We start from the raw sequence: 21,363 nt of genomic DNA on the forward strand, positions 1-21,363 counted from the left end.
CATAGCCTGGCCATTTTATTTTATTTTTGTTTTTGGTTTTTTGGTTTTTTTTTTTTTAGGATTTTAAGGATGGATCTGCCTTTGGTAGGTAAGGCTTGGCATGTGCAGAGTGCTGGACTGCAGCTGAACACAGTATAAGTAACACTTGGTTTAACTGCCTCTTTGTTATTTATATGGTGTGGCTGCTATTTCTCCCTCAAAAAACTGTTATGGAATGGAAAAGACACACTTGTGCCTACCATGCATGTGGAGGTCAGAGGGCACCTTTTGGGAATCATTTCTCTCTTTGCTTGGTCACTGAGCACACATATAATGCAGAGAGATAGATACAGGCAAAGCCCTGTTACAATATAAAACAAATTAATTTTTATACATTGGGGCATGGAACTAAATGGACTCGTCAAATAAAGGGATACAAACGGACAAGAAAATTTTACTTTCAGCTGTTCAACATCTAGCCATCAGGGAAGTGCAAGTTAAAACTACTTCCTGGCTTTTTCTGTTATCTTACAGCATCTTTCTGTAGTATCCCCCTTAAGGACGTATAGGACAGCACTTTATGATACAGGGGCAGTGGTCCTCCACGGAAGACCAGATGCACCGTGATTCATGAACACGTGTGAAACATGTTTCTTTTGCTTTGCTTTTGAGACAGAGTTCCACAGACCTTGAAATCATCATCATCCCGCCTCAGCCAAAAGCGCCAGGATTACAGCTGTGTACACTGGATTTCTTGTGTTAGATAGTTTCCAAGTGATTGGAGTTATAGGGGAAAGGTTGAAATGACCTGTGAACATGTACTGAAGACTTTACTTGAGTTAAGTTTTAAAAAGTGTGGTGCCAGATCAGTTTATCGCAGACCCCCTCCATTCGATAATGATTATAGTTATCTGTTTGTTACTTTATATTGTACCTTTCTGGTCACCCGTTTGAGAGACTTGTAGAAAGGGGGAACAGAGAGAATGACAAGAAATTCTAATTAGTCAGGATTTTTCTCTGTGGCTCTGTGGCCATCTTGGAGCACATTCTGTAGATCAGGCTGGCCTTGAACTCACAGAGATATGCCTGCCTGTCTCCCCAGTGTTGGGACTAAAAGTGTGCAACACCACTGCCCAGCTCAGTGACAGATTCTTAATTGGCAGATGTGATGGTATGCAGAGCACTGAGGAAGGATGACGTCACGGCACTCATACGGTCCAGGCCAGTAGAAAGGTGCTGTGCTGCTGGACTGAGTGGCAGTGGTGTGGACTCGTACACATGCTGCTCTTGCTCTTCACAGGCCCCTACTGCAATCAAACAGAAACTCAGGAGTTTCCATTTAAATCTTTGGGACTACTAGGGATTAATCCTAGAGCTTTGTTTGTACCTGCTAAGCAAGTACTTGGCCATTGAGGTATTTCCACAGCCCGATCAAAACCTTAGGGTAACTCCCCTCACACATTGCTCAGTTGTTATTTCTTCCTTCCAGGTGAACACCCAGGACTTCAGAGGGCTAGTTCGGGAAGATGCAGTTCTCTACCTGTTAGAAATCCCCAAAGGTGAAACTGTGACCATTTTGGCTCAGAGCCGAGCAGACGGTGAGCAAGTTTGACGATGTGTTTTATTTGAGGGGGGTGGGGAGGAAGAAGGAGGTGCCTCTGGACCAGAATAAGCAGCATTGGGTCACGGGTGTATGGAGAGAATCTAGGTGCTGTTAATTTTGGGTCAAATAATTCTACTGAAATGATTTAGCCAGTTGTGTGTCTTCTGGAGGTAACCTGCTTTTCTGAACAGTGGCGCATCCTCGGTTATGACAGAATTGTTTCAGGTCTCTGTGTGACTGACAAGTGGCATTGGCTCCTCTTAGCTCTCGCCAGTCTCACAGGCTGTTTCACCTTCCCAGGTCCTCACTTGTAAAGTGGGGGACAAGAGCAGTCCCTTCCTGTTCGTGTCCAAAGGTTGGTGAACAACTGTGTTAGTCAAGGGTGCGCAGAGAAACAGAACTCATAAGAGATAAAGATACGTTGTTAAGGACTTTGTTGATGTGAGTAGCAGGTTGGCAAGTCCCATGTTGGCTAGGGTGAGCCAGCAGGTTGCAGACCTAGCAGAATGAAAGGTTGAGTTTTAGATTTGGGTTTAGCCTGAAGCCCTCACTTAACTTCTACAAGAATTGATGGAACAGATACAGTAGAAAGGTAAGAGAAAAGCAGATGTCCCAGCCGGAATTAACTCTGATGTGTGGCAGAAATATTCTAACCAGGCTTTCAGCAGGATGAGGCTCCACCCTTGTTAAGAAGAGCAGTTTGCTTTACTCAGTCTCCATATTTGGACAGTAGTTATCAGCCTTCCTAATGCTGCGACCCTTTAATACAGTTCCTCATGCTGTGGTGACCCCCAACCATAAAATTATTTCATTACTACTTCATAACTATAATTTTGCTACTGTTAGGAATCCTAGTGTAAGTATCTGAAATGTAAGATATCTGATATGTGATCCCCAAAGGGGTCATGACCCACATATTGAGAACCACTGCATTTGAATGTTAATTTTACTCCACCATTGCCTATCATATCCTCTCAGAAAGGCCTGTAGTATTTTTAATCAGTTGTCTAGGCGCTCCCACACATTGTCTAGGCACACCATACATTGTCAGCTTGACACAGATCTGGCATCACAGCACTTCAGGAAGTTAATGATTCTTGCTTCCTCTCGTTGGAGCCTGATTGCCATAAGGCCGTGTGCTAGGAATGAAGGCAGGACGGGGAAGTGCTGACTTAAGATCTCCACTTAAGCCCAGTGCGGTCAACAGTGCTTTTGTTTTCCAGTGTACAGAGACATCCTGGCTTGTGGCAGAGGAGATTCATTTTTCATAAGAAGCCACTTTGAATGTGAGAAGGAAACTCCACAGAGCCTGGCCTTCACCAGGGGCGAGGTCTTCCGAGTGGTAGACACGCTGTATGATGGCAAGCTGGGCCACTGGCTGGCTGTGAGGATCGGAAATGAGCTGGAGAAAGGCTTAATCCCTAACAAAAGCAGGTGACTAAGACTGGACTTATCTAAACTTGCCTTTAAATCCCTTTCCCTTCGAAAGGCCCTTAAGGAAATCCCATGTGACGTCATCATCTGTCGCCCTCAGTGGTTATGGATACAGAGCTGGAACCTTTAGAGTTGTGAGCATCTGGTTGTTGCACTTGGCTTATTTTTTAGGGTTGCCTGCTGCCCTGCTTGTGGGAAATACTGTGCAGGCACAGCACCCCCAGCACACCTGGTCTCCATCCTTAGAAGAGGCTAGGAAACGCTTGTTGGTGTGTGGCAGTGTAGAAACTTAAAGAAAGGTGACCCATTACTACACGCATTCATGCATTCTTATTACATATTGTATGAGACACATGGCGTGTTCCGTACTGAGCTACGGCTTGTGGAGTTCAGAGACCTGTTGGGTTTCTTCATCGCTATGACAAAATAGAAGAGTGGGGAGGGCATGGGAGGGGAGGGGAGAGAAGAGAGAGATGCATGCTGGCACTCAGCTTGCTTTCTCCTTTGTATTCAATCTGGGGGAAGGTACCATCTATTCAGGGTGGTTTTTCCCTTTCTCGAAAGACCCTCAAAGGGTGTCTTTCCATGGTGATTTTAATCCAGCCTGGTTGACAGTGAAGCTTGCACACTGCCTTTTCTGCCTCCATGGTCCCCTTCTTTGTCTCCATTGTTAATTGGAGTCAGCTTGGGTTCTTACATGGTACTGGCTAGGTGTCAGTCATAACCTGTTCTCATGCTGTGGAGAATGACTCCTGGCTCCTTCTCTCAGAGCTGAGCAAATGGCCAGTGTCCAGAATGCCCAGAGAGAGAACGCTGGGGACAGAGCAGACTTCTGGAGGATGCGCGGCCAGAGGTCCGGGGTCAAGAAGAACATCCGGAAGAGCCGGGAGGACCTGACGGCTTCTGTGTCTGTTAGCACCAAGTTCCCTGCCTACGAGAAAGTCCTGCTGCGGGAAGGTGAGGCAGCTCTCTGGGCCCGGAAGAGATCTGTTGAGCTCTGAGCAGCTTCCTCCCCTGTGGCTGTAACCATCTAGTTCCATCTTCACCTGTCACTGACACCAAGGGTATGGTGAGGGAATCGTGTCCATCAAAGCCCCTGAGTGGGGGAGGCGAATTGTCGAAATGTGGAAAATGATTTTAACTCTGACATGGAAGTATTTGTGTATTACCCTCTGAGTAGGGATGTGAAGCAGCATAATACCAGAAAATGACACGTGAAGTTTCTACTAAGCTCCGCTTTGCGGGGAGGGTAGCGAAGGCTTGTATTTCACGAGAGCACTGGAGTCGAGCTGGAGGTGTGAGGATGCAGTTTCTTTTGCTGAGTTTGCAGAAGTGTAGACAGTACCTTGGCCTCTCTCTCATCTGGACATGTCTGATAGCCTTTCTCTCTTCCTGTCAGCTGGCTTCAAGAGACCTGTGGTCTTATTTGGCCCCATAGCAGACATAGCCATGGAGAGGCTTGCCAACGAGTTACCTGACTGGTTCCAAACTGCAAGTAAGTCAGCTAGTGGAGTTTTGCTCCCAAAGTGTTTATTTTGAAAGTTTTCTAGCACACGAAAGTTGGAAGAATAATGAATACCCACACAATCCGCCTGGAGTCACTGTACCATGTTGTCACACACACTTTCTCTCCACCAGCTGCCCAGATACAGACACTGCTCCCCGCCTTTGACATGGTGTACTGAGCTGGTTCAGTGTTTAAATCGCCAATGATGAGACGCTTTATCCTTGAGCATATGTGTGGCTCTCTTTATAAAAGGCATATTCTTTTACATAACAAAGAGATTTAATATTAATGTTACAGTTTGAACATTGCTAATCTGAAGTATTCCAAGAATTGAAACTTTTTGATTGTCAACATGATAGTAAGTGGATAATTCCACCCTTGCTCTCATGTGAATGATGAGCCTCTAAATGCATATGCACTAAAAATACTCCATATAATTACCCTTCAGTCTGTGTGGGACACAGGCATGACAGAAATGAAACTTTTCTTTTTTTTTTGAGCGGGGTCCCTCAGATAGCCCAGACTGGCCCTAAAATTACAGTGTATTGAGGATAAGCTGGCATTTCTGATATTTCTGCCTCCATCTCACAAGTGCTGGTATAACAGGAATATGCCACCATGCTTGGCTAAACTGTGAATGAATCTAATATTTAGATGTGGGTCTCCTTTTTTTCAGATATTTTAATTAAGCATAGTAAATATTAATTGAGCATTCTGGTCCCAAATATTTTTATTTTTAAAATTAAGGCTCATCCATTGATATTTAGGACTTTTTGTTTGTATTTCTAGATCTGTCCAAGAGTTTCTTGGAATATCGATGCTTGGCGAATACATGCAAATCGGGGCATAAGTACTGTTAGGTTGACCTAGCAATTTCTTCTTGGTTATATTTCCATATACTACTGCTGGGGTTGTAGCTCAGTGGTATGGCACTTACCTCGTATGAGTGAAACCTTGGTGTTTAATATGTGAAACACATGCACACACGCACTTACACACACACAACACACATGGTTTCAATCCAGTGAGTGGTATGATCTCATCATGCATGCCATGAGGTGCTGGCTTGTGTCAAGTTGATGTTAAGTTGGGGCATTTGGCTGTCACTCTTTTCCATCAGCATTACTTAGCCACTCTCTTTTTCTTATGCAGAAACTGAACCGAAAGATGCAGGATCTGAGAAATCCAGTGGAGTGGTTCGGTTGAACACTGTGAGGCAAATTATTGAGCAGGTGAGAAAACTCATCAGAAGCCCATATTGCCAGAGAAGTGGATCGTGGTTTGGAGTACAATGTGTATTTTAATAAAATACTAACGAGGAGCTGGAGCGGTGGCTCAAAGATTAAGAGCACTGATGCTCTTCCAGAGGACCTGGGTTCAATTTCCAGCACCCACATGGCAGCTCACAACTGTCTGTAACTCCAGTTCCAGGGTCTTCAACACCCTCACGCAGACATGCATGCAATCAAAATACCAATGCACATAAAAAATAAAAGGGAATCATAAAAATATTTAGAAACTACTAATGATAAAAGCTTATGTAAATTGAAAGTACCAACACAGTGTGTGTGTGCATGCGTGTGTGTGCGCGCGCGTACACACGCGTGTGTGGGTGTGTGTACATATGCGTATGTATGTATACACACATAAGTACTTTTTCTTCACATGTATATCTGTGGTAATTTAATTTATAAATTGACATGGTAGGAGGTAAACAGCAATAACCAGAACCAAAATAGACCAATTATAAAAATATGCTCTAATAAAACTTGTACAAATGTGGCCTGTCCTCTCATTCTCACTTAGAACCTTGTACTGTCCTCAGCCTTTTTTACTTGCTGTTGAACTCAGGAGAAACTGGAGGACAAAGCCATGGACCAGAAGGGTCCTACACTCATTCGCTAAGAAATTTTATCTCGGCCAGGAAGTGGTGGTGCATGCCTTTAGCTCCAACACTTGGGAGGCAGACATAGGCAGATCTCTGTGAGTTTGAGGCCAGCCTGGTCTACAAGAGAGTTCTAGGACAGCCAAGGCCACACAGAGAAACCATGTCTCAAAAAACCACGGGGGTGGGGGAGGATATCTGATAATATGGAAGTGGATGTACTATGGAAAGAAATTTTTTGGCTTTTTAATTAAATGTACAGGGCTGGCTGGGCATGGTGGTGCATGCCTTTAATCCTAGCACTAGGAGGCAGAAGGGAGCGGATCTCTGAGATCAAGGCTAGCCTGGTATACATAGTGGCTTCCAGCTCAAAGCTACACATTTAAATATACACACCTTGCCTAGCGCAGTCTTTACCTGGGAAACCAAGCCCGCTGCTAGTGTCTCACGCCACACGTGCCATCCTTTCTCCACCTGTGGCAGGACAAGCATGCCCTGCTCGATGTGACGCCCAAAGCTGTGGACCTGCTGAACTACACTCAGTGGTTCCCAATCGTGGTCTTTTTCAACCTGGATTCCCGACAAGGTGTTAAAGCCATAAGACAGAGGCTGAGTCCAACATCCAACAAAAGTTCACGCAAGTTATTTGACCAAGCCAACAAGCTCAAAAAAACCTGTTCTCATCTTTTTACAGGTGAGTGAAGTTTCAAAGGCGGTTCGTGCTCAAAATGAGAGATAACCTGGGTGTGGGATATGGAGTCATGCTCGTTCAAGAAGAGTTAGATATTTAGACTTAATGGCATTCGTATGTTAAACTTTGTGATTTTGATAGCCAGAAATGATTGTAAAGATCCAAGACATGGTAATAACCCTATCATCTTAATGACATTTGATTTTTGTGGTAGACTCAAGGCTAATTATTGATTGAACCTACCTTAGCGCCAAGTTCCCATGTCTGTGGTGACTGCATGTTACTTACTGTCAGTGATGAATTAACTGACTATGTGATAGTAACTTATCATAGTGATTGACAGCATCTCCAAAATAGAAACCTGTTACTTCTACTTTTTTGGTGTAATAATACCCAGAGACAGGGTTTCTCTGTAGCTTTGAAGCCTGTCCTGGTACTTGCTCTGTAGACCAAGCTGGCCACAAACTCACCAAGATCCACCTGCTTCTGCTTCCTGGAGCGCTGGGATTAAAGGCATGTGCTACCACTGCCCGGCTGTGTTTTCTTTTCTTAAAGATTTACTCTAATGTTTTAGAAATACATACTAAATAAAATCTTCATAAATTATGTACTAGGCACACTGGAATTTGCATGGATAATCTGCATTGAGAGAAGATAGAGTATAGATGATTGGCCAAGCATGGTGACCCAGATGTGGGTGCTGCATACATGGCCAGGCATTGACGCAGATGGGGGTTCTGTGTACAAGCGAGTTTATAGGCTGGCCTTACGTTATCTACATATAAAATCTTCCATAATTAGGTATTTTTTAAATACCACAAATAGACACATTGCAGCTATTACTCATGATGATAAGATGGTCTGAAATAGGACATATTTAATGTACTACCTTCATATATAAGTTGTGTGGGTATGATGTAATGGAGAGTTTAAGAGTCACAGTTTTTATTTGTTTGAGCAATGCTTTTTTTTGTGGGAACACTGTAAGTGTACTACATAGATGCCACTTTTTTAACCCAGTGACTTTAGAGGCCGGTGACTGTTGTCATTAACCATCAATATATTGGGAAGAAGATCAAGGCGACTGGATATGTATCCACATTCAACCAGTGTTTACTGTAGTTTAACTTTTCCTGTTAGAAATATAGTGTAACCAAATGCACCAGAGAAATTGTTCTATCAAAGCCTTATCCATTGGGCCACTCCTGTTCTTAGCTTCTAAACGGAATGCGATAGATCTATCTTTACAGCTTGTATCTTTTGCCTACTTACTCTTGTATCTTCCTTCATTTTTACCACTAGCAGCACCAATTTACTTTGCAGTGGCCATGAACAGCAATGCTAGTCTGACTTGTGTGCTGCCTAATCAGTCCAGTAGGAACTTGTACAGAGTCACAGGTCCCAGTGTGGCTGAGCCCAGACTAAAACTCATTTTCCTCACTACATCTCATGTACCTTACAACCCAGCTAGATGATTCAGATGCCAGATGTGTGACGTGTTGTTTGGTTATCCATTGTTTAAAGTGTTTATGACCAGAAATGTTTTACATTTTAGATTTTGGAGTGCTTGAATAACATAATTGAACATTTTAGAGATGAGACTGAAGTCTGAACATCAGATTCGTTTCTTTTTCACATGTGTCGTAGCCACAGAGCCTACAGGTGTTTTGCTATGATCATTTTAATAAGAGTTCTGTGTATGAGAATTTCACAGTGTGGATTTTTTCCCTTGGCCATTGTGTGTATTCTCTGACAGTTTGAGATCTTGAAGCATTTTTTTTTTTAGTTGAGGTTTTGAATTAGCCACTCAAATTAATAATTCCTCATTTTCAATGAAGAGGAATGGAACCCCATATGATTATGAATGTGAAACCAAGAGACGCATTTACTCCCCACAGCCCCCATACTTTTGTTCAAGTCCAGCGAATGGCTGGGAGCTTCCTTTAGAGGAGGTTTTGAGTTTCATGCAAGGGTATGCGAAATCGGGAAGAAGAACCAAGCTTCTGGGGATTGGACAAGGAGGAGAGCTGGCAGAAGGTAGCTGGTATCTGGGTGCTCCATGTCCTAGCTGGGAGTCAGTGCTGTTGGTTCTGGAGCACAGGTCATAGTCGCTGGAGAGATCATATATGTAGGATTTGTCATGATTATAAAATGCTTGAAGGGAGAAGCATGATCGAGGGCAGCATCAGGTCTCAGAAATAGGCCACCTAGAAGGCCTCTGGCACAGCACAGCATTCCCTCCGTCCCTCCGTCCGTCCCTCCGTCCCTCCCTCCCTCCCTCCCTTACTCCCTCCTTTAGAAATTTACTCATTTCCTGTATATGGTGTTTTGCCTGCATGTGTATTTATGTACCACATTTGATCAGTACCGGATGAGGTCAGAAGAAGGTATTGGCTCCTCTAGAACTGGGATTATAGTTTCTTACCATGTGGTTGCTGGGAATCAAACCTGGGTCCTCTGGAAGAGCAGCCAGCGCTCTTAACTACTGGGCCATGTCTTTAACTCAAGCACATCCTTTCTGATATAAGATGGCCGAGGGGCAGGACATTCAGATCTCAAGCTAGAGGTACAAGTAGATGTATGCAACTATCTTTTATACATTTATTCCAGGCTCCTAAGCTTGACTACTGAAAGCTGTGTAGAGGCTACATCAACCCTTGTTATTGCCCATTACACCCCAGTCTATCCACAGACTGGTGATGTGCTTTGTGCCGGAAACACTGTTCTGTTTTCCTTTTGAAGAGAATGTTTTGTTGTGTGAGTGTGTATGTTTTTAAAGATTTATTTATTTACTTTGTGTATGTGAGCACTCTTATCTGCATGTATGCCCTTTATGCCAGAAGAGGTCGTCAGATCCCACTACAAATGGTTGTAAACTATCATGTGGTTGCTGGGAATTGAACTCAGGACCTCTGGAAGAGAAGCCAGTGCTCTTGACCGCTGGCCATCTCTCCAGCCCAGAAACACTGGTTTTTGAGCATGATTAGCAGAACCACATCACATTACAGAAAAATTTTTGACTTTGTGTGGTGATTTTTGTTTGTTTGTTTGTTTGTTTTGGTTATTATTTAGTCTTTGAAAAAGCACAAGGGGTAAATGAATCCTGTATCAGCGGAGAAAAGCCCAAATTGCAGTAGGTAAATACTTGGATTAGGGGAGTGTAGGAAATGTTGATCATAGGAAGGAAATGGGCTGAAGGCTGGTTTGCCTATTTAGCTGGTGTCTGGCACCTGAGTGTTTAGGTGGCCACAGAATAGCCTTCCTGAGATGTAATTTGTATACTATACCTGACCCATTTGAAGGTCCTGTTTCAGTGGATTTTAGTTCCTTCAGAGTTGTGTGACTTGTGGATGGAGTTTTCCTGTGCCAGTGGCTGCTCTCAAATAATCACTCAGAAACTTAATATTAATTGTAAATGACCAGTCAATAGCTCAGGCTTGTTACTGGCTACTCTTACATGTAAATTAACCCGTATTTCTTATCTATGCTTTTCCACGTGGCTTGGTACCTTTTCTCAGAACAGCGTGCCCATCTTGCTTCTGTCTACATCTGCTGGGTACTCCTCTGACTCTGCCCTTCTTACTCCCATCGTTCTCAGTTTGGCTTTCCCACCTAACCTTTTCTTGTTCGGCTATTGGCCAGTCTGTTTTTTTATTAAGCAATGAGAGTCATACATATTCTATGAATGTGTACAGAAGGATTATTCCACAGCAATAAACAGAAAGCTGATCCATTAGCACTCACTTTCAATTTCCCCCCAACCCTTCCAGCTTACATGGTGCCTCTGTCACTAGAGTTGGGAAGGTACTGCCTACACAAGCCAGGGCTGGGCGTGGCTGTGGTGAGGAGAGGAGAATGCTAGCAGGGACATTGGCAGCGGGAGGATCCTCTCAGAACTTCGTTGTGTGAATCGGATACTACCTCTGAGTTGGGCCTAGGAAATTAGCTTCGATGGAACTTCTATATCCATGTTCCAGCACTTGATTCTCTTTGAAACTTGGGTTTTAGGACATTTAGGACATAATGGCAGGGGACACAAATATGTCTTCTATATTTCTTAGAGAGCACCCTTAACTTGAGGTTTTCTTTGTGATGAATTCATACTGTATCAGACAGCTCCTAATAGAAACCTGTGAAGGGCCACTTAACATTCTTTATGCGTCTGTTACGAGTCACTTGTTCCTAGGGTGTACAGTCTCACGTCTATATTTACATCTTGGATCATATTTTAGCTATGATTACAATAATCTTTGTGAAGTACCATGATAAGGGCGCAAAAAATCCATGGCATCAAGGTTAGTTTCTTTGGGCAGTCCAATGCATCAGTTTAGTCTGATGCTGTAAGTGATTAATATCTAAGGAACTACTAAGCTCATTCATGGCTTCCCAAGGTTAGAGGTGGGACTTTTTCAAGTTTTCCAGCCAGGGTCTCCTGCATCCCCAGGCTGGCCTCAAACTTACTTTGTAGCCACTGATGATCTTGAACTTTAGATTCCCCTGTCTCCAAAGTAGGTACAGATGTACATCTGATTAGAGATTTCTTAAATGAAAGACAGTCAAATTTAATTAAAAGGAAACTTGAAGCATAGTTACTCAGAAATTTTGTGTAACCGTTAACGGTTACACATGCCAAATGCCCTCTAATAAAGAACCATGAAAGCATAATTAAAAAATAAAATTGTAGGGGGTGGTGGTGGCATACACCTTTAATCCCAGCACTCAGGAAGCAGAGGCAGATCTCTCTAAGTTCAAGGCCAGCCTGATCTATAGAGTGAATTCCAGGACAGCCAAGACTACACAGAGAACCTGTCTTAAAACTGCCCACCCCCCCAAATCAATTGTAGTTAGGGTTAGCAACCTGATCATTTGCATTTTAGATCATTTTTATATTAGCATAATGTTTTGTGTGTATATTATGTCCATCAGGCTAGTTGGCATTGAGTGCCTAGGATCCACATGTCTACACTTGCAGTGAGTGCTAGGGTTATAGGCACACCTAGCCACATCAAACTTTTTATACAGGAGATTTAAATCCATGCCCTCCAGCTTTCACAGCAAGTGCTCTAACCAGATGAGCTATATCTCCAGCCGTGTAGATCCAATTTACTGTTTTGGAGCAGTTTTGCTTGCCTAGTTTATCTTCATTACATCTGTAAATACAGATTGTGAAGAACAGATGCATTTCATGTTTCTGTTAGCATCTATGTCTGTGCTGTAGGTTAGCGTCTTTACATAGGCTGTGTAAGGCAATGGCTCAAGCTATAGACTCAGAAAATAATTTTCCAAGTTTGCACTCAGGTTTCTGTTTGCTTGGTGTGAAGTGGAATGCTTGTTCATCTCATCACTTACTTTGTTTTTGTTTTTTGGATTTTCATTTTCTGTGATAAATTCTAAGAGATTCATATAAGGTCCCTCACATAAAGGTAAGGGACAAGATGATCTCCTGAGAATATGGAGAGTGGGGGGGGGCAGTGAGTGGAGAGGGAGCTAGGAGAAAGAGAAGGGGAGGAGAGGAAAGCACGTGGGACTAGAAAGATTGAGTCAGGGGAGGAATGAGAGAGAGAGAGAAGAGAGCATAAAAGAGGGAGCCATTATAGGTTTGAAGAGAAAACTGATTCTAGAGAAATGTCCAGAGACCTACAAGACTGACCCCAACTAACAATTTGAGCACCAGTGGAAAGGCTAGCATAAATTCCCTTCCCTGATAATGAGATCTATGACTAACTTATCCACTATCATAGAGCCCTCATCTAGTAGCTGATGGAAACAGAAGCAGACACCCACAACTAAACACTGAGCCGAACTGGAATCCAGATACAGAGAGGGAGGACAAGACCAGGACAAGAAACACATAGAGACAGCTGACCCGAACAAGGAGGAGCTAATGGGCCCCCCAGACTGATAGCTGGGAATCTAGCATTGGATTGACTCAGACCCCTGAACATGGGTCTCAGTTAGAAGGCCTGGGCAGTCTAAGGGACCTCTGACAGTGGAACCAGGATGTATCCCTGGTGCACGAAAGGACTTTGGGAGCACAATCCCCATGGAGGGATAGTCCCTTAGCCTAGAGACAGGAGAGAAGGCCTAGTCCCTACTCCAAATGACTTGACAGATTTAGATGATCCCTCCTGGAGGGCATCACCCTACATGTAGAGTGGGGGAGGGTGGTTGGGGGTCATGGGAGGATGGGAGAGAGGGGGAGAGGGAACTGGGATTGATATGTAAAATAAAAATAAAATAATAAAAAAAAAGTACTTTGACAAAAGCAGCTCCAGGGAAGAATTTCTTAATCCACATGTTTCCCTCCAAACACTGACTAGATGAATAAGCCTAGCAGAACATGACTACCTGTTGTGGTCTTCTGGATGCTGGATACTACAAATGGTGCCCAACGTGGGGCTACTGCAGATGGTGGCCAGTGTGGGGCTACTACAGTTTCTGGAAATTGATGCTGACCTTTTTGTTTACATTTCTGTAGCTACAATTAATGTGAATGCAGCCAATGATGGTTGGTTTGGCAGCTTGAAGGACAGCATCCAACAGCAGCAAGGCGAAGCAGTCTGGGTCTCTGAAGGAAAGGTATGTGGTCTAGATTTGCTGCTGTGAGGTGAGAGTCTGTGTTCTCCATGCTTCCTCTAGAGGGCAGTGAATGTAGTAAACCATGAACAAATAAGGGTCAGTGTGGTCTTCAAGTCGGAATGTTTTTAATTCTCCAAAAAAGTAATAAATCGAAGGAACTTTGCAAGGCAGAACATGATGAATGCTGACCTACATTCACTTCCCTTCTACTTTTAATGTAGCAACTAGAATTGCATTCCAAGTACCTCTAATCAGAGCTTACAAGTTCTCATTCCTAATGCCGCACTGTACTGAGGACATGGGAAACTTGGAGTGGAGATGAGAGGCAAGGTTGAGAACCATGGGGAATACAGTTTAAAAAGATACCAAGCGAAGCTCTAACAGCTGGAATTATGCGCTTAGTGAAGAGGTTGGTGGACAATGCATCCTGACTCTGAATTTGAAAGTCCTAGTGATCTGTTCTAGCCCTCTCAAGTTGAATAGCATCTAAATCTGTAGAGATACTGAATACACAGGTATGCAGTGGGAGCAGAGAGTTGAGAACCTGGGGTTCCCTTCATTCTAGGAACCTTTACTCCAGCTAAATTGAGGTAGCTGGTGATCCCTAGAGTGACTTTTGGGTGGAATGGACTGTCTTGCTCCTTGGGACCTAGATTTTTAGTTGACGAATGTAGCATCTACCAAATGCTTGTGGTCTCCACAGCTCCTTGGAGAGGGCAAGATGAGCAGAATGTAGCTTTTGTCCTCAGGGTTCTGAGAATTTTTTTTTTTCTAGTCCTGGGGATTGAACCCAGCTACCTCTGAGAAACATCTGAGCCTGGGTCTGAGAGTCTTAGAGATGAGTAGAAAGGTGCATAGCATGAGGTAGAAAAGCTTATCCTGGAAGACCAGCAAAACAAGGAAGCCTGGCTCAGCTGGCCTAGAGGATGGACTGTAGCAAGGATACACTGAAGGGTCTTCAGTTTGTGGCCCTGTATAGAATCAACCTAGCATCAATATCTCAAAGCTAAGTGAGAACAAGAATCTAAAGGTCCCTTCCCCTGCTGGCACACGTCAAGGTTGCCAACACATGGCTCATCCCTTGGGAGTCCCCCCCAACTCCCAGGAGCCATGCCAGATCCCACTCACCCTTCAAAACAAATTCCTCTAGATGGAAGGGATGGATGATGACCCTGAAGACCGCATGTCCTACTTAACTGCCATGGGCGCAGACTATCTGAGTTGTGACAGCCGTCTCATCAGTGACTTTGAAGATACCGACGGCGAGGGAGGCGCCTACACTGACAATGAGCTGGATGAGCCAGCTGAGGAGCCGCTGGTGTCTTCCATCACCCGCTCCTCGGAGCCGGTGCAGCATGAGGAGGTGAGGCGAGGCACAGCAAACTCTGGGCAGCTTGCTGCAGGCTGTGAGGCCACAAGCAGGAGCAGTGTTCACTGAGGATGCTGTAGAAAGCATCCTCAAGGATTGGAGCAGAGGATGGCTAGGGAGGCCCACTGGGAGTCAATGTGGCTGTGGTCCCTGAAAAGCAGAGCCAGAATGTGGCATTGGAAAAGGTTGACTGGTACTATTTACCACACTCTTGTCCTCGGGAGTGTTGTATAAATATCGGCTTTACATACCAGCTGTCCAAATTACAAGGGGAACTTTATGAATATGTTATTGCTGTATTTGCTTGTAACCTTTGATTAGGCCTCTCTCTGTACTCTTAGGAGCCCTGCTTTTCTTCTCCCCTTGACCTTTAACCTTCTAATGTTATTAGAGTTCCCGAGTGTTTCCCCATCAGTTTCCTTCTGTCTGTATTTCATTTTTTAAATGGACTTCATCCATCTGCTCAGACGCACTGTGTACCCACTAGTTTACATGGTTCTCCAAACGGTATCAGTGGGTGCTAACATAGGGTGAAGCAATCATTTTAATTGCATCTCTGAGAACATTGGAATGATGCTCTTTGTGGACAAGATTATCTAAGCACATTTGGATCATAGTTGTTACGGACTACCCTTTAGTAGATTAACTCATTCCAGTAAATGATAAATCAAATAGAAGTACTCCAAAAATAAATAGCCTAACACACACACACACACACACACACACACACACACACACACACACACACACACACACAGGGATTAATATACAGTAGACAAGAAGTAGAGAGTTAATGTATAAAGATATAGCTAATGTTTAAAAATACTGCTGCTATTGACATAGACCTTTAGATTTTAGGAGTATTTTGTTTTGTTTCTTTCTTCCTGTCAGGGTAGAGCCTGGTGCCTGGTACTCAGCCAGTTTAGTGTGTACATCCTGTGCTTTCTCTAGCAAAGGATGGTTGGTCTCTCTCTTTGCAGTAGGAGAGTGTTGCCTTGGCTAGTCAGCTTCCCCATTACCTTAAGTTTTCAGAAATGCAGTAGAGCAGAGGGCTGTCTTCCCTCTGCTCAGATGTTCTTGGTGTGAATGAACCTTTGTGTTTTGTAGAGCATAAGGAAACCCAGCCCAGAGCCACGAGCTCAGATGAGGAGGGCTGCTAGCAGAGATCAACTTAGGGATGGTAGCCCACCCCCGGCATTCAAGCCAGAGCCGCCCAAGGTATGTGGCTGGGAAGCCCAGGATGGGAAGGAGGAGAACACAGGTGCCTTAAATTCCCCGGGTAGCCATGGGGACATACACAATGAGACAATGTTGGACTTACCTTGTGCTCAGTGAGAGCCTTTCTTTCAGGCCATTGAGTGAGCCTGAAAACCAGGGACCTCTGAGAGACAGGCACGGAAGCCACCATTAGGAAAGTGTATGATGTTAGGATTTACAGAGAAGAGTTATTTCATTTATTTACCTATCATTTATTCATTTTTTGATATATTTTTTCTTGGTAGAAAAAGTGAAACATGGTCAAAAGCTGCATGCTACAATCATGTTTTTCTTTTTCTACCTGGTTAAAGGTTTCTGCCCACAGTCTAATTTGGATACACCAGAGGATGCTCACTGCTAAGGTGCTAAGGTGATCTGCTAAGGAAAACAGGCGTGGCTGTTGTTTAGAATGCCTCTCACTATAAGAGCATTTTAATTTATTGAATTGATAAAGCATTATCTAGAACATAAGGGCTCCAGGGTTATGTGTCATGTGCCCTAGACCGCAGTCAGCCTATGGTGACAGGCTTTTCCTTACAGCTCAGTAAAATTTTTTGTGGCTCAATAGCTCAGATGAGAAGAAAACGGTGATTATGTAAACTGTCAGTAGTAATTAATAACTTTACAGAATACGACACCGAAAGCCTGCAGCGGGGCTAGAATTGAACATGAAGGAGCAATGGCCGCTGGCATGGTATTCTGCCTACCTCACCCCCCACTCCAGCTCGGCTTCATCGCCCCACAGCCAAACACAGGTCTCACGCTTTGGCTCAGGGTCCTACCCCCCCATGCAGCTTGATCTCAGAAAAAACCTACCTTTTCATTTCCAAAATTGATTTCTTCTGAGAGGTTCCGATCTTCTCTACTATGAGATTATGTGGATCTGTTTTACCTCTAGCTATTGCTGGCTATCTCACCCCTGCCAGCACTTCCGCCCTCCTCAGGGAGGGCTCAAGATGCCCGGCCGGTGGCTGTTGGCCCTGTTGTATTTGGTTCTTTGTAAAGATGGTAACGTTGCCCACCTTTGGAAACTGATCAGGAAACACAATGCATTAAAACACTAATGTAGTTCCGAAAATGAACTAAAGGCCCAATGTCATAAGGCATGCCGTTGCTCTTTGCAGGCCAGAAACCAGAACAGAGAAGAATCCTACGACTATTCCAGGGCAAACCCCTATGCCATGACTGGCAGTGAAGGCCTGGGGGGATCTACCAAAGGGTGTCCTCCCCCTATTGCAGTAAAACCCTCTTTCGGGCGATCCATCCTGAAGCCTTCTACTCCTGTCCCTGTGCCTGAGAGCGAGGAGGTAGGGGAGAGCACCGAGGAGCAGGAAGATGCACCCAAATCAGTCCTGGGCAGAGTGAAAATATTTGAGAAGATGGACCACAAGGCAAAATTACAGAGGATGCAGGAGCTCCAAGAAGCACAGAATGCAAGGGTAATTGTTTTAAATTACCGGAGCCTCTTAGCTTTCCCTAGTGAGAGTTTTTAAGATGTGTGCTCTCTGTGTAGCAGCGTGTACCCCCTTTCCTACTACCAGGATCATAGGATCATGCCGGGAAGTCATGTGCACAGTTCTGTGTGCCTCTTCCAGATTGCCTGCCGTCAGCACATCCTTTTTGTTTCCTCTGCTTGGAAGGCAGAGGCAGGCAGATCTCTGTGAGTTTGAGGCCCAAGTGAGTGTAATCTACAAAGTGAGTTCTGGGACAGTTAGGGCTATACAGAGAAACCCTGTCTTAGTAAACAAAATAAACAAGCAAAAAAAGAAAAAGAAAAGAAAAAAAAAAAAAAAAGCAAGCGCCAGTTCTTTGTTCTTCAGAACTGTGTGTCCTAGTTTGGGATAGAAGCACCCTCAGAAGTTTATTTTAGCTGGAACATGGCTGGTGGTTATGTGGGGTTGGGGAAGTCTCATGTATGTCCCCAGATTTGCCATAGGATATTAGCAGCCATTGGGCCTATAGACTGTAGTTTGAATTTTTGAGATGCACATGAAATGTTTCAGTATCAAAGAACTTGAGTGATGCCAGATGTGGGAGCAGCCTGGAGTCCGAGGCAGGAGTATCTCTGCAGCCCTGGTAGTTGGAGATTAGCCTGGATGGCACAGTGAGACCTTCCCTCAAAAGGAAGGGACAGAGGCAACGCTCCCATCCCCCTCCACTTCTTGAGACCTTGCTGATGTTGCCCAGGGTGACCCAGGCAAAGGGCCTGCTCTGGATTCAGTCTCCTGAGTAGTTGGACTGTAAGTCCTACGTAAAATAAAAGTTATCATTTTGGCCATTTTTAAGCCGACAGCTCAGTGTTGTAAAATACATTCGCATCACTGTGCAGCCATCAGCACTGTGTGCATTCAGTTGACGGCGATCCCCATTCCCTCCTGCAGCCACTGCCACATTACTACTCTGCAGTCTGCCTCTCTGAATTTGATGGTTTAGGGGCCCTCACATACATGGAGTCATACAGGATTGGTAGCTTTTGTCAAATTACTTTATTTAGTTTACTGTCTCAGAGCTCCTTTCCATGTGTTGGTCCTCACCATTGGCACATCCCATGAGACCCCACCCAACCATGGAAACAGGCTCCCATCTATTTTTCTTTGTCTAGAAATGAACTGGGAGAAAAGGTGGTGGGATATGGGGACAAGGTAGGGCCTGCAGGTGACCAGCGAGAGAACTACTCGGCCGCCTGCTCTCAACTTCTGTTTCCTACCTGCCACAGATCGAAATTGCTCAGAAGCACCCTGACATCTATGCGGTTCCTATCAAAGCCCCCAAGCCAGATGCCGGCCTGCCCCCGCACATGAGGTAAGGGCTGCTCAGTACAGGTAGGCCAGAGGAGGAGGCTTCGTCAGCATTTGGGTTTGAAGGGTTTGCTCTACCCAGAGGACAGAGCAATGGATTCCCTTCCCATGACTGTACCTCATCCTGTCAGTCAAACTTAACTCTTAAGGTTACAGAACCAAAAGGTGGGCAGAGGCAGAGGCAGGTGGATCTCTGAGAATGCCGGGCCAGCCAGAGCTGTGTAGAGAGACCCTGCTCAAAAAGATTACAGAATCACAAGTTTCTGGTCACTTGCCTTGTGTGTCCAATGTCTTCTGGCACACTGGAGCATAATGTTGCGTTAGGAGGGCACACAAGCACAGGCATAGGCTCATCACTACTGTTTACAGGCGTTTAGCCAAGCCCCTTAATTCCTTTGTATGCACAGTGGGGCCGCTTGTGCTGCACTAGGTCTGAAGGTCTGTGCCGGGCATTATTGTCATCCTGTGGAGATCTCACATTGAGTTGCTTCCTGCTTCTGGAAGCTGCAGTCTTGTTTTTAAGGCACTGAGAGGCTGGAGGCACGATGACTACTGTTTGAATGCCAACCCAGTTGAGCAAGTTGGCCCTGATAGAGAAAACGTGGTATCATTGATTTGACACTGGCAGAGAGCTCTCTACCAAGCCGGGCTGTAGTGGGGAGCGGAGTAGTGTGACAGGTACAGGCTTCCTCTGTTAGCTCACACAACACATAGCCTTGGCCCATACCATATCTCCTCCCGTCTCAGCCTGTGAACCTGAAGAGGCACCAGCAGCACCCTGGCTGTGGTAGACAGTGCTCAGGGCTCAGGAAGTTCAGCCTGTTGGGCTCATAGCTTCAGTGGCCCCCTCGGGCAGCCAGGCAGGCAGTGCAGACTGTGTGTAACACCCCATTTTCTTAGTTCTAGACCTCCAGAGCCTCAGAAAGCTCCGTCCAGACTCTACCAGGACACCAGCTACGGCAGTGATCCTGAGGAGGAGGAATACCGCCAACAGTTGGCGGCTCACTCAAAGCGTGGTTACTACAGCCAGCCTTCCCGGTACAGAGACACGGAATTGTAGATGGCTGTGTATGGACTCCTGGGAGGCCAACCTGGAGAGGTTCTCCAGCTAAAGTGCACTGCAGAGATATGGTGGGGAGCCAGGCGACAGACAGCACAACTAACCGACTGAAGGCCCTGTGTGTGGGACTGGGTGGGGTAAAGCTGATTATGACTTTTTTTTTTTTTTGTGGCTCAGAATGAAGAGAAACACTATAGTCTGACACTGTTACTTGCTTGGGTGTGGACCAAAATCTGTATTAATGTCTCTGTATTTTTAAAATGTATATTAAGGAGCAATAACTATTTTTCCTCATCCATAGCTGCCTTCCAACACTGCTTCAATGTGAGGCAAATGTGAAAAATGAGTAAGAAAAAAAAATATATCCAGAAGTATTTTATTACGCTCTCTAAGTGCCTTTGAGAAGGTGTGTCTTACGTTTTCTTTGCTGAACCTTATTATGCAAAGCTATAATGGACTCAAACTTTATTTTGACTAAGTTTTTTATACCAACTTTGCAGCCTAACTGCCCCCTGCATCATGCGATCTTTCCAGGGTATTGTTTTTATAGTATTTTCCGTAACTTCTGACTGTGCATAGGACAGTTACACTTGGTAGTTCGGTTGTTAGTGCTACATAGCTCAGAGGCTAAGAAGTTAGTCTAGAGTTTTTGTGGTTGTTGTTTGTTTAAAACCATGTGCTCCATAAGAAGATGCTTGAGAAAAGGGTATTTTATTTCCTTTATATCAGTGTATGTACTGACATCAAGCGGATTTATAATTTAATAAAAAGGAGTACATTATAATGAGCTTTGTGGTGAATTTCTACACACCTTCCTCTTGGGGCAGTGTTGGGATGGAACCCAATGTCCTTGTACATAGTATAGGCGGCTGCTCCACTGTGGCCCAATACTCTGGCCTTCTTGATTTATTCTAACTAAAACTTCAGGGTTTTTTTTTTTTTTCCCAAAAAGATTGTGTGTAAAGGTTTTTCCTGTATGCATCTATGTGCACTGCTTGTGTACCTGGTACATACAGAGGTCAAAGAAGGCAACAGATCCCCTTAGAACTGAGTCAGGGATGGTTGTGAGCCACCCACCACGTGGATGCTGGGAATCAAACCAGGGTTCTTTGCCAGAACAAGTGCTCTAAACCACTGAGCCAACTGTCCAGTCCCTCCGTCCCCGTGTTTAAGTCCTTTATTGCAGTTGATCACACTAGTG

The 21,363-nt window shown here is 44.6% G+C and overlaps 1 protein-coding gene across 5 annotated transcripts in view; it reads left to right on the forward strand.

Annotated features, from left to right (window-relative positions):
• Nucleotides 1–20,946, forward strand: part of Tjp2 (tight junction protein 2) — a 91,103-nt gene extending 70,157 nt beyond the window's left edge. For 3 of the 5 annotated variants that reach the window (XM_051200129.1, XM_051200128.1, XM_051200127.1), the window contains exons 12-23: nt 1,469–1,577; nt 2,806–3,016; nt 3,786–3,973; nt 4,416–4,511; nt 5,676–5,755; nt 6,892–7,102; nt 13,578–13,678; nt 14,829–15,041; nt 16,155–16,265; nt 17,429–17,743; nt 19,021–19,106; nt 20,003–20,946. In XM_051200129.1, coding sequence (XP_051056086.1) covers nt 1,469–1,577; nt 2,806–3,016; nt 3,786–3,973; nt 4,416–4,511; nt 5,676–5,755; nt 6,892–7,102; nt 13,578–13,678; nt 14,829–15,041; nt 16,155–16,265; nt 17,429–17,743; nt 19,021–19,106; nt 20,003–20,162 — 1,881 coding nt within the window. In that variant the 3' untranslated portion in view covers nt 20,163–20,946. The remainder of the gene's footprint in view (nt 1–1,468; nt 1,578–2,805; nt 3,017–3,785; nt 3,974–4,415; nt 4,512–5,675; nt 5,756–6,891; nt 7,103–13,577; nt 13,679–14,828; nt 15,042–16,154; nt 16,266–17,428; nt 17,744–19,020; nt 19,107–20,002) is intronic. The other 2 variants (XM_051200131.1, XM_051200130.1) reach the window with 1 other exon arrangement.
• The last annotated feature ends 417 nt before the right edge of the window (nt 20,947–21,363 follow it).

Source organism: Phodopus roborovskii, unplaced genomic scaffold (genome assembly GCF_943737965.1).
Source record: "Phodopus roborovskii unplaced genomic scaffold, PHOROB, whole genome shotgun sequence".
Taxonomy (NCBI): Eukaryota; Metazoa; Chordata; class Mammalia; order Rodentia; family Cricetidae; genus Phodopus; species Phodopus roborovskii.